The sequence below is a fragment of the Crotalus tigris genome, unplaced genomic scaffold (genome assembly GCF_016545835.1).
Source record: "Crotalus tigris isolate CLP2741 ecotype Arizona unplaced genomic scaffold, ASM1654583v1 scf7180000017599.838750, whole genome shotgun sequence".
Taxonomy (NCBI): Eukaryota; Metazoa; Chordata; class Lepidosauria; order Squamata; family Viperidae; genus Crotalus; species Crotalus tigris.
Genome location: NW_024096503.1, coordinates 382208 through 395735, shown reverse-complemented (window position 1 = coordinate 395735; position 13528 = coordinate 382208). Strand labels below are relative to the sequence as shown.

The window sequence follows — 13528 nt, the reverse complement described above, 5'->3', positions numbered from 1 at the left end:
GTAAAAAAAATGTCAATAAAGGTTATCTTATATTATCTATCTTATCTCATCCTACAGCTCCACAGCCCAGCTGATCCACAACGACGGTGGACACAACACAGTTCCACAGCCTGATCTAGGGCCCAACGTGGTCCGCTTCCAATGATCTGTATTCTGGATCAATTCCTTCCTCAACATTTGAGCATCACCTGATCCTGGAAAGCTGGCAGGGATGGGAATTTGGCCTTGACTTACCCTGGCATCGGTGACCTTGAATTCTCGGAGGATGTATTGAGGCATGTTATATTCAGCCATGGGGTCCACCACGAAGTACTGATACCGTGCAGATCTCTCGGCTGGCCAGTACTGGTGGCACTTTTCCTGTGGACAAACAGAGGGAGAAGCTTATTTGCTACTTGACCAACAAAACAAAACAAAACAAAAACCAGATCCTGCTGCACTGAAATATTTCATGCAATAAAATTCCCTTGCGTGGCCTGTCTAGTTCAAAGCCAGCCCCCGCATCCTGCCTGGACGTGCATTCCCTGTGGAGATAATTTGAGCGATAAAATTAGAATTTTCAGAAAACCAGTTGCTATCCTATGACTCCCTGGCGGCAAAGTTTAGCAGTTGGGATTGTTTTATTCTTATTCTTATTTAGCTCCTCTGTATAGCCCCTCACCCACATGGGCAGAGGGCGACAAAGAATCCTGGTGGGGCGGTGGTTAAAATGCAGTACTGCAAGCTGCCCACAGTCTGGAGTTCCACCCCGACGGGAGCAAGGTTGACTCAGCTTTCCATTCTTCTGAGAACCCATATTGTTGGGGGCAATATGCAAATAATGCTGACATTGTAAATTGCCCAGAGAGAGCTGTAAAGTGCTATGGGGTGATATATAAGTCTAAGTGCTATTGCTAATCGCAAACACCCAGGTGGGTGCTTTTTCAGCTATTCCTTAATACAGTGGTGAACATGCTGCGCACAAGACACACAACTGATTCCCCTACTGTCTTACTAATAGCCCAAGTTTGGCTGTATTGGGATCCGGGATTTAAATTGAGGGATTTTTTTATATATATCTATATCTTCAAGACTATTTTAGATCTATCTATCTATCTATCTATCTATCTATCTATCTATCTATCTATCTATCTATCTATCTATCATCTAGGTCAGGGATAGGCAGCCTTGGCTCTTTTAGGACTCGTGGACTTCAACTCCCAGAATTCCTGAGCCAGCACAGCTCAGCTTGGAAACCTCTCCCTTTTCCCTCAGCATGGCTGGCTCAGGAATTCTGGGAGTTGAAGTCCACAAGTCATAAAAGAGCCAAAGTTGGCAGGAATACTATTAGAACATGGATTCTGGAAAGTCCTAAACAGATGGAGGGGGTCAAACAGGGTCAAAATCATACCTTGAAATTAATTACAAGAATCCTTCCCAGGGGTTCTCTTGAATTTTATTTTAGATCCCTTTCTCTCTCTCTCTCTCTCTCTCTATCATTCTCTGTCATCCCCTTCTTCTATTGCCCTCAATCTTTCCCAGCGTTAGGCTCTTCTTTTAGTTTTTCTAGGAATAGGAATAAGGTGGGGTTGGGATTGGGGTTAGGATTAGGGTTAGGTTTTTTTTTTTCAAATAACATTCTCAATATTTAGCAAACAGCATGTCTGGGTTCCCGTGTTTAAAAAAGAAGAAAGAAAGCAACGAGTAAGAGTGAATTATCATAAACAATATGTTAATTAATTGCTCAATGCTCATATATATTCATAGTTACATATCACATCCCTTTCTCTCTCTCGTAGATTGAGGGGTTTCTCACGTGCATTTCTAGCGGTACATGGGGTTATATGCAAATAGCCACAAACAACCAGGAATTTTGGCAAGAAAAGGAAGGGTCCCCCCAAAAAATCAAGAGGATGGCCACAACCTTTTTTTAGACACATCAAGATAAGAGACTTGACCTCTCTAGATACATTACTATCCGTTGCCTGAGAAATCAAAGCCTGCCCTTCAAGGGGTGTTCCCCCATCATTTTGGGATTTGGGGTGAAGCCCCAACAAACCAGGACGTCCCACTTACCCGGCCCATCTCTCGCAGCTTGGTCAACATCACCACAATGGTTGAGTTGTTCTCCCAAAGCATGCGCCAGAAGTCCTCTGTGGTCTCAGCCAAGGGTCCCTGGGTGGCGATGTAGGCCTTCTGCTGCCTGCAGGAAGAAGCAAGGAAACCATCTCTGCTTGGAAAGCAAGCTAAGGAGGCAAGGTGGCCTTTAAATGCAAATGAAGGTCCAGAACAGGAGTGGGCAACCATGGCGACTTTAGGACCTGTGGACTTCAACTCCCAGAATTCCTGAGCCAGCCATTCTGGCTCAGGGATTCTGGGAGTTGAAGTCCACAGGTCCTAAAGTCATATAGCTATTCATCCAGGTCCAGAACAAGGCTAAGACCCCTATCAAGTTGGACAGCAGAGGTGGGTTCTTCATCTTGAGCCCACCAGCCACAAAGAACAAAGCAGCAAGGGATGGCTCCTAGTAACACATCTCACCCCTGCCAGGTTGAAGAATTGATGCCAGAAACTCAAACTTCAGCCTGGCAGGATCTCGCTTGAAAGACCACCTCCATCAAATGTCAGGAGAAATTCAGTATGCAGAAATTAGGACCTGTTTGTGGGGTTCTTGACGCTTTCTGAGTGTTGGTGGTTTTCTTGCCGACGTTTCAGGACCCAACTAGGTGACATCATCAGTGCACTGCTGGTGTGACCTACGTGGGTCATGAAACATCTGCAAGAAAACCACCAAGCTCAGAGAGCATCATGGATCCCTTAGTCGTCGTCGTCCTCCTCCTCCTCCTCCTCCTCCTCCTTTCCAGCACTGATGATGTTACCTAATCGAGTAATGAAACATCTGCAAAAAAAAACCCCTCAGCCATCCAAGCTTAGAGAGCACCAAGGACCCTACAGTTCAACCTTGGAGCTTCAACTATTCTCTTGTGTTGGTAAGGAACTATTTGTTTTCCAAGTTCAAAGACATCGTTTTTAGCAGCCCTAATTTAGGACATGTAATGTTGGGCTGCAGAGATCCAGGTGAGCACTAGATGGAGGCAAAGAGCCATTTTTCTTTCTTTCTTTCTTTTTTCTTGTTGGTTTCTCTCTGCTGCCACTCGTGGTCACCTAGATTTCTGCAGTTCAGAGACCATGGGGCTTGCTGCTCATAAGAGATGAAGACTTATTCTAGGGGCAACTCCTTAACAGAATAGGAGCCAGAAACTCTTGGGAACCACTTGAAATTTCTAGACAACCTTCTTGCCTATTCAGGCTTAACATTCAGAGAGAAAAGCAAGGTAAAAGAGAACTGGGCCAGTGCATTCTGTAGAAAAGTTCTACAGAAGTCACATACATGCACATCTCTAATGTACAATACAGGGGTCTTCAAACTTGGCCCTTCTATGACTTGTGGACTTCAACTCCCATTATTCCTGAGCCAGCATGGGGGAACTATGGCTCCTTCATGACTTGTGGACTTCAACTCCCAGAATTCCTCAGCCAGCATGCCTGGATGAGGAATTCTGGGAGTTGAAGTCCACAAGTCATAAAAGGGCCAGGTTTGAAGACCCCTGAAGCAGGGCAATGTTTTTCAACTTTGGCCACTTTAAGATGGGTGGACTTCAACTCCCTATGCTGGCTGGGGAATTCTGGGAGTTGAAGTCCACTCATCTCAAAGGGCCCAAGATTGAGAAATACTGTTCTAAATTGTAGGCCAGGGGCCTTCAAACTTGGTTCTTTTATGAATTGTGGACTTCAACTCCCAGAATTCCTTAGCCAGGCACACGTGCCTGGCTGAGGAATTCTGGGAGTTGAAGTCCACAAGTCATAAAAGAGCCAAGTTTGAAGACCCCTGGTATAATATCATAGTGCGCGCGCAGGCACACACACACACACCACACACACACACACACACACACACACACACACACACACATATGTATGTAGGTCTTTGGTTATTCGGGTTTTCTCCCGCGTAAAATTGGAAGTATCTTGGCGACGTTTTGACGAAGTCCCATTCGTCATCTTCAGGCTGGTGTTAAAAGGAAGAAACAGCTACGATCACACATTGCTCCTAGAAGCACGAAGCCGAAAACACCAGCCTGAAGATGACGAATGGGACTTCGTCGAAACGTCACCAAGACACTTCCAATTTTATGCGGGAGAAAACCTGAATAACCAAAGACCTACACACAAACACCCGCGAAAACCTCAGAAAACATATATTGAGGACCAATATATATATTGAGGACCAAGGATGATTGGCAGACGGACTAGGGAACAGGAAGAGACAAAGAAACAAGTGTCCACCCCATCTCCTCCTGGGGTCTTTACCTGTATCCATCAATGAAGCTGGCGTTGATGTAGTCGGAGCCCTCGACTCCGCGGATAGGCTGAAGGCAAACCCGTGTGGTCTCGTATGGCATGATGTTGACAAGGCGGTTTTTGAATTTGTTACAGGGCAGGTTGGCACTGATGAACCTGGAGGTGTGAGCTTTGGAGTTGGCGAGTCTCTAGCAGAAGAAAAGGAGCACAGGTGGGTGAGAGGGCAGCAGCTCACCTAAGTGGGCTTCTTCCCCTAGAATTCCCTAGCTAGCGTGGCCATGGTTGAAGGGTGCAGGAATTAACGCTCACTCGCTTGACGTATGGACTTCAACTCCCAGAAGTCCCCAGCCAGCATGGGCAATTGCTGAGAATTCTGGGAGTTGACATTTTCCCTTACAGACACGTAGACTTCCCAGAATTCAACATGGCCTCTGCTTAGAATTCTTCAAGCTGAACATGGCTCTAAAGGAGCTTTACATGTGGGATACTGTTACCTAGATCATGATCAAAATTGGCCAGCTGGATTCTGGGCATTGATGGTCACTCTCAAACCTGTGTATTTCTACTTCTAGAATTCGCCAGCCAGCACGGCTATTGCTGAATATTTTTGGAGTTCAAATTTACGTGTCTGGAAGTCAGCCAGGTGGAGAAACGCTGCGTTAACTGTATGTTGTCTATGCCAGCCCGCCCCAGTGGAAAATTCTGCAACTCACACTCCCATCTGGATATCTTACTACCTCTCCAGTACTTGAGCAAGGGGCTCGACTAGAAGACCTCCAAGGTCCCTTCCAGCTTCTATTCTATTCTGTTCTGTTCTATATTCTATTCTATTCTATCCTATATTTCTATTCTATTCTATTCTATACTATTCTATCCTATATTTCTATTCTATCCTATATTTCTATTCTATTCTGTTCTATATTCTATTCTATTCTATATTTCTATTCTATTCTGTTCTGTTCTATATTCTATTCTATTCTATATTTCTATTCTATTCTATTGTTTAGTTCTGTTCTATTCTATCCTATATTTCTATTCTATTCTATTCTGTCCTGTTCTATTCTATATTTCTATTCTATTCTATCCTATAATTCTATTCTATTCTATTCTATTCTATTCTATTCTATTCTATTCTATTCTATTCTATTCTATTCTATCCTATATTTCTATTCTATGCTGTTCTGTTCTATTCTATTCTGTTCTATATTCTGTTCTGTTCTATTCTATTCTATTCTATTCTATTCTATTCTATTCTATTCTATTCTATTCTATTCTATTCTATTCTATTCCATTCCATTCCATTCCATTCCATTCCATTTGATCCTGTAACCATGGGCCTGCTACAATGGTCATAAGTATGAAAAATGGTCTAAGTTATTTTTTCCTGTGCTGTTGTAACTTCAAAATGGTCACTGAACAAACGGCTGTAAGTCAAAAACTAGGTGTACAGATTGCAACTTTGTGCAAGCTAACTGGGCAGCCTTCCAGGGAAGGGGCAACGGTACAAAGTGCCCAAGCCACACACACCCGAGTACCTCTGCTCACCTTGAATTCCAGCTCCATGCCTGTGACGTGTTCTCCCACTTCTATCTGTGCCAACCTCTGGATGTAGGTGTACAGGTTCCGGGCGGGGACCTCCGTGTTCCCACAGGCAACAGCTTCTAGCAAAGAGTCGTGTATGAAGCTGTATTGGTCTTCTGTCTGTACCATGTAGTTTCGCTGGGACCTCATGAGGGTGACGTGCCCATAAATGTCCACCGTCTTCTCGTGTTTTATTCTCTCCAGCATGGCATCGATGACGATAAAGCAGCCGGTCCTGCCCACCCCAGCACTGGAAGGGTAAAAATAGGGGTTGGGGTAGAGGAAAAATAGGGATTAAAGAAATCCTTCGTCTAAAGCAGGGATAGGCAACCTTGGCTCTTTTATGACCCGTGAACTCCCAGAATTCCTGAGCCAGCCACGCTGAGGGGAAAGGGAGAGGTTTCCATGCTGAGCTATGCTGGCTCAGGGATTCTATTCTATTGTATTCTATTTCAATATCCATTCTATTCTATTCTGCTCTATTCTATTTCAATTTCTATTCTATTCTATTTCAATATCTATTCTGCTCTGTTCTGTTCTGCTCTCTTCTCTTCTCTTCTAATATCTATTCTATTGTATTCTATTTCAATATCCATTCGATTCTATTCTGCTCCATTCTGTTTCAATATCTATTCTGCTCTATTCTGCTCTGTTCTGTTCTGCTTTGCTCTATTCTATTCTATTCTATTCTATTCTATTCTATTCTATTCTATTCTATTCTATTCTATGACAAATCAGGCCTTTTCAGTCTCACTCTGGCCCCATTACCAGGGATGTTTATATGTGGTGCTTAAGAGAAAAATCATTTTTTGAAAGTTGACTTGTGCTTGACAGTTCAATGGCTGAATCTAGTGACCTCCTGCTGTCTGAAAACTCGAAATGACCTGGGGGCACCGGGCGAACTGTTTGACCTACATTACATCCATCAGCGGAGTGCACGTTGGGCGAAATCAAACAAGCCCACATGCTCCGGGGCTCATGTTTCATAAGGAATTGGATGACATGTCACTGAGATGGGTGTACGTGCGTGCCGGGGAGTGAGTGCAAGACAAGGAAGGCGAACTGACTGCTCAGCGCCATGGGGGGCTTTCTGGTGCATTTCACCTGTATGAAAAAAAGCTTCCTGAACAGGATAAGGCGCAGATGGGGGAGGCTGTGTAATGGGGGAAGTTCCTGCTCCCCGTAAGGAACGGTTGCTGGAATTGGGCATGTCTCGTTTAATGAAGAGAAGGACGAGGGAGGACATGATAGCAGTGTTCCAGTATCTCAGGGGCTGCCCCAGAGAAGAGGGAGTCAAGCTATTCTCCAAAGCGCCTGAAGGCAGGACAAGAAGCAACGGATGGAAAACTAATCAAAGAGAGAAGCAACCTGGAACTAAGGAGAAATTTCCTGACACTGAGAACAATTAACCAGTGTAACAACCTGTCTCCAGAAGCGGTGAATGCTCCAACACTGGAAGTTTTGAAGAGGAGACTGGACATCCATTTGTCCGAAATAGTATAGACTTTCCTGCCTGAGCAGGGGATTGGACTAGATGACCTCCAAAGTCCCTTCTAACTTTATTATTATTATTATTGATCATCGCACAGTCAGCCAGATGTTCAGACTGGATTTGGCATTTTGTCTACCTATCGAGTCCTTACCCAGGACCTGGGATAGGCAGATGTGGATGCTTGATGGTATTACAAATATCGTCGCAGGATGGAAGCAGTTCCTAGTAAGGCCGCCTTTTGCAATTGACTAATAGCAAATTTGTCAATGCCAATGGTGTTCAAGTGGTGCTCCAGTTGTTTTGGGATTGCACCCAAGGCAGCACTATGGGATTGCACCCAAGGCAGCACTACCACTACCACTACCACTACCACTTCTTCTTCTTCTTCTTCTTCTTCTTCTTCTTCTTCTTCTTCTTCTTCTTCTTCTTCTTCTTCTTCTTCTTCTTCTTCTTCTTCTTCTTCTTCTTCTTCTTCTTCTTCTTCTTCTTCTTCTTTCTTCTTCTTCTTCTTCTTCTTCTTCTTCTTCTTCTTCTTCTTCTTCTTCTTCTTCTTCTTCTTCTTCTTCTTCTTCTTCTTCTTCCTTCTTCTTCTCCTTTTCCCTTCTTCTTCCTTCTTCTTCCTTCTTCTTCTTCTTCTTCTTCTTCTTCTTCTTCTTCTTCTTCTTCTTCTTCTTCTTCTTCTTCTTCTTCTCTCCTCCTCCTCCTCCTCCTCCTCCTCCTCTCTTCTTCTTCTTCTTCTTCTTCTTCTTCTTCTTCTTCTTCTTCTTCTTCTTCTTCTTCTTCTTCTTCTTCTTCTTCTTCTTATTATTATTATTATTATTATTATTATTATTAAATTGAGGACTATCTGTACTTTGTTCGTTGGGAGAGTCACACATTTCTCCATATTTGAGAAGCCATTTCTTTTCTTTTCAAATAAAAAAAAATCCCTCCACCATCTAATTCTAATTCCATCATCCCTTGTAATTCCTTTTTTCCCCCCTTCTGGTCTAAATAGCAATTCAGCGAGAGTTCGTTCTGACGTCGTTTAGATCTGTTTATGTCCAAAACAAGAGGAAGGGTCTCCAGCCTGTTCCACAATTCAGGTAAGAGAAAAAAAATGAGCTTTGATATAAATAGGACTCTCGTTTGCTACACAGCAATTCCAGGGGTTCTTTTGATTATAGCTTTTCTGTGATAAATTCCTTCTCAGAAGGTCCTGGATTCTTCTGTGCTCATTTAATAGGTTTCAGCCTCGCTTTCCCGGGAGAAGCACAACAGATTGATCCTCATAGCCCAGATGTCAGATGCAGAAAGAAAGCTATTAAGAAGCTCGGATAACAGTCCTGAATGACTACATTTAGAAAAGGTTAATATTCACACAGACAATTTCATCCAAATCTCACTGCTCTAAGAATGTCCTCCTTAATTATAAATGAACATCTCCGGATCCCGTTTGATTGCCGAGGTTTGATAAATGGATCCTAGCGCTGGCTTTCATCCACGTGCTGTAAAGTCTATTGTTCGTCATGCAAATCAGAATTAAATTCAACTGCATACTTGGAACCCATTTTTGAGCAGAGAAATTCAGCTTCTGCCCCGGAATAAAAGATTGCTCTGTGTACTGCCTTCATCACCATGGAAGTTTTGATCTTATTACAGGTAGACAGACTGGCACAATGGAGAAGGAAGCCCTCATCACACCCTGTAACCTGGTCAGCTCTGTGACAAAACTACACAATGTGTAAGAAATGTATGGAAGTTGCAACGGGGAGATATTGTGATAGCCTTCAACTGGGGTGGGGGGATTATAAAGGAAAGGAGGACCATGAGATAGATGATGTTAGTACTGACTGCTATAATCTATTGCTATACGTCTAATAATAATAACAGCAGTATAGAAGAGAAAGAACTGGAGAAGATCACAAAATACAAAAGATCTGAAAATAGAAATAGAATGACTGTAGCAAAAAAAACAAAAAAAAAAAACAAAGGTAGGGCCGATAGTGATAGGCGCCTTGGGTGCAATCCCAAAATATTTGGAGTACCCCTTGAACACCATCGGCATTGACAAAATCCCCGTTGAGCAATTGTAAAAGGCAGCTTTACTCAAAATGGCTTACATCTTGTGACAATTCCTACAGAACAGAACAGAAATAGAAAAGGATAGAATAGAAGAGAATTAGAAAAGGATAGAATAAAGAGAATACAAGAGAACAGAACAGAATAGAAATAGAAAAGGATAGAATAGAAATAGAAAAGGATAGAATAGAATATAGAATGGAATACAATAGAATACAATAGAATAGAACAGTGGTTCTCAACCTTTTTAATGCCGCAACCCAAAACCAGTCGTAAGTCGAGGACTACTGAACCGGTCGTAAGTCGAGGACTACTCAACTGGTGCAGTACCATTTGCAGAATGGGACTTTTGGCGGGCTCAGCAGGGCAGAGACAGCCCGGACAATTCCTATTGGCTTTTGAAAGCCAATAGAATTAGACTCTATTCAAGAGAGTCTATTCCATTGGCTTTCAAAAGCCAATAGAATAAAAGGGAGTAGCACAGCTAAGGAAAAGGGGAAAAAAATGGCGGACTGCGTTGTTTGGCGACCCCCGTGAAATGGTCGTTCGACCCCAAATGGGGTCCCGACCCACAAGTTGAGAACCACTGGAATAGAATATAGAGTTGGAAGGGACCTTGGAGGTCTTCAAGTCCAGCCCCCTGCTCAAGCAAGAGAACCTATACCAGTGGTGGTGAACCTATGGCACACATGTCAGAGGCGGCATTCAGAGCCCTCTCTGTGGGCACGTGTGCCATCACTCCAGCCCTGACTCCCCCAGCGGCCCCCTTCCTCACCAGCAGCCCTCCCAGTGGAGAATCACCCCCGGGTTCGGCCTGCGCAGAACAGTGCAGCCAAGGACATGGCAGCCAGGCAGATGGGACAAAACTGCGCCCTCATGCGCAAATGATGCTGCGGGGCACGGGCAGAAGGCGTGGCCGCCATGGCGCTCCAGGGCCACCTGGGTGACCTGCTGCGGTGGGGCCATGTAGGTGGGTGGGTGGTCCTGCGGATGGGCGGGGAAGGCACAGAGTGGGGGCGGGCAGAGAGGGTGGGACAATTTTTGGGCACTTGGTCTCTAAAAGGTTTGCCATCACTGATCCTATGCCATCTCAGATAGCTTTAATATTATTAAACAACATCTGCCTATCCCAGGTGCTTGGGAAGGACATGAAAAGGTGGATTAAAAACACCAAATCCATCAAAAAAGACTTTTCCCAATTTTACAGGAATCATTTAGAATAAGAAGAGTATTTTCGGTAAAATATTCATTTTCACTGTGGCTATTCTTCCTAACAGTGACAGTTGAAGATTTTTCCATTTTTCTTTTTTTTTTCTTTTCTTTTCTATTCTATTCCATATTCTATTCTATTCTATTCTATTCTATTCTATTCTATTCTATTCTATTCTATGCTATTCCATTCCATTCTCAATAAAGATTCTATTCTATTCTATTCTATTCTATTCTATTCTATTCTATTCTATTCTATTCTATTCTATTCCATTCCATTCTCAATAAAGATTCTATTCTATTCTATTCTATTCTATTCTATTCTATTCTATTCTATTCTATTCTATTCTATTCTATTCTATTCTATTCTATTCTAAAGGTGAATCAAAAAGAGCCATCATCCCCAAGTTGGTTTCTTTCCTCTTTTCCAAGACAAACCTTGTCCTAGACCCCTTTGAAACAAAATGGGTGGCAAATTAATTGAATAAATGAAAACAAATCCTTGACTTTTGCCACACCCAAAAGGATTGTTGCCACACCTACTAGAGCCCCAAAAGAGTTGATGTTGGGGTACCTGCAGTGCACCACGATGGGGCCGGCATCGGGCGGGTTGCAGGTTTTCACTCTCCTCAGAAAAGCCAGGAACGGCGTGGGATATTCAGGAACTCCGTGATCCGGCCAGGCGGTGAACTGGAACTGGCGGACTTCACGCTTCTCGCTGGATCCGTTCTGTGGAGGCAGAGCAGAAGGGAAGATGCCTTGAGCAACATCTTACAAGCCCAGGAAAGCACAGGCTGAATTGGTTGTGTTCCTATCGCATACAGGCAGTCCTCAAACTTACAACCATAATGGAGCTTCTCCATCATGGTCATTAGTTATGCCAGTCATAAACGGGCCGGTCGCACGACCGATCTGATCGTTCCAAAGGTGCTTTATTTTTTCCTTCCAAAAGGCAACTGGATTTTCTTCTTCGTTTGTTTCCCTTTGAAGATGTTTCACTTCTCTGACAGGTGGGGAACGGAAGGGTTTTGAGATGAGAAATGTTTTCAAAAGGAAAACCAAGAAGGTCCAGTTGTCTTTTGGAAAAGAGATGCTGTACCGAGCAAGGAGTAGAAGTGACTCTAAGGGCACTTCCAATCTTTCTGTTCTATGATTCTGTGATCAGAAAGTCTACTGGTGAAGGCACCAGGCTAGAAAGTGGCAGACTGTGAGTTCTAGTCCTGCCTTAGGCATGAAAGCCAGCTGGGTGACTTTGGACCAATCACCAGGAGACGGTGAGTTCTAGTCCTGCCTTAATTACAAAAGCCGGCTGGGTGACTTTGGCTCAGTCTATCTCTCTCTCTCTCTCTTGCTCAGTCCAACCCACCTCACAGGGCTGTTGTGGAGAAAATAGGCGGAGGAAGGTGTGTTGGATGCGTTCGCCACCTTGAGTTATATGTACAATAATAAAGGTGGGGAAATAAATAAATAAATAAATAAATAAAGGTCCCCCCTAACAGTAACACCTGGAAGAGATGCCTTGGGTGGTGGTGTTTCCTTCTCCTTTTCTGGAGATGCTTCAATGAATGATCACCTGGATGCTTTATGCAGTTTACAGGGAATCCTCGACTTACGTCCACAATTGAGAATGGGCAACTTTGAACGGTCACAATACGAATTGGTTGTAAAGTCGAGAACTACCCATAGTTTGCCCATTGGCGGGCAGCCTTTATCCTCCTCAGAACATTCTCCTGAAGTCTACTTCTTTGTATTTTAAATTACTTGCTTCCTGGTCTCTCCGTTAGCCCAGCTCCAAAGAATTCTGTCTTCCAGATCCTTAAAGGGAGCCATCCTCTCTTTTCCATACTGAACGTACCAAAAGAAAGAGGCCTTGTCCTCACCTTATGCAGAGAAAACGTGCGGACGCAGAATGTGGCCAACTCAATGGTGTCTAACAAGGTCACTTGGATCATCCCGTAAGTCTCGGTGCCTCGGCCTGGCCAGTACTGGTCACATTTGATCTGAACAAAACCAACACAGGTAATGATAATGTAATGATATCATTCGCTCCATGCGACAAAACGTGAAGCTGAAGAAAGACGAAGAAATGTCAACACAAAATGGAAGGAGAAGCTGAACTTGCTCACGTTTGACCCACAATACTAGAGGTGACAAATTGGGAGCGGTCTGCCTTTCCTAAGCAGAAATGCCAAGGGTCACAAGGAATTAAAATCTGGCACTGTGAAATCCTGAAGCCTGCACTGAAATAAATTGAGTTCAGGTCATCTTTGCTTCCTGACAGTTAGAACAATTAACCAGTGGAACTACCTGCCTCCAGAAACGGTGAATGCTCCAAAATTGGAAGTTTTAAGAAGAGACTGGACAGCCATTTGTCTGAAATGGTGTAGGGTTTCCTGCCTGAGCAGGGGGTTGGGTTAGATGACCTCCAAGGTCCCTTCCAACTTTTTTATTATTATTATTATCAATCATCGCACAGTCAGCCAGATGTTCAGACTGGATTTGGCATTTTGTCTACCTATCGAGTCCTTACCCAGGACCTGGGATAGGCAGATGTGGATGTTTGATGGTATTACAGGTATCGTCGCAGGATGGAAGCAGTTCCTAATAAGGCCGCCTTTTGCAATTGACTAATAGCGAATTTGTCAATGCCAATGGTGTTCAAGTGGTGCTCCAGTTGTTTTGGGATTGCACCCAAGGAGCCTATGACTATTGGTACTACCCTTGCTTGCTTTTGCCACAGTCTTTCTATTTCTATTTGTAGGTCTTTGTATTTTGTTATCTTCTCCAGTTCTTTCTCGTCTATTCTGCTATCTCCCGGCACTGCCACATCCACTATCCAGACTT

General features: G+C 43.7%; 1 protein-coding gene across 18 annotated transcripts in view; it reads right to left on the bottom strand.

Annotated features, from left to right (window-relative positions):
• The window catches only part of PTPRS (protein tyrosine phosphatase receptor type S), a 344929-nt gene that overhangs the window by 15871 nt on the left and 315530 nt on the right, over positions 1-13528 (bottom strand). For all 18 annotated transcript variants that reach the window (XM_039366958.1, XM_039366982.1, XM_039366949.1 and 15 more), the window contains 6 exons: positions 12565-12684; positions 11259-11413; positions 5887-6172; positions 4351-4529; positions 2056-2182; positions 235-360 (listed from right to left, as the gene is read on the bottom strand). In XM_039366958.1, coding sequence (XP_039222892.1) covers positions 235-360; positions 2056-2182; positions 4351-4529; positions 5887-6172; positions 11259-11413; positions 12565-12684 — 993 coding nt within the window. The remainder of the gene's footprint in view (positions 1-234; positions 361-2055; positions 2183-4350; positions 4530-5886; positions 6173-11258; positions 11414-12564; positions 12685-13528) is intronic.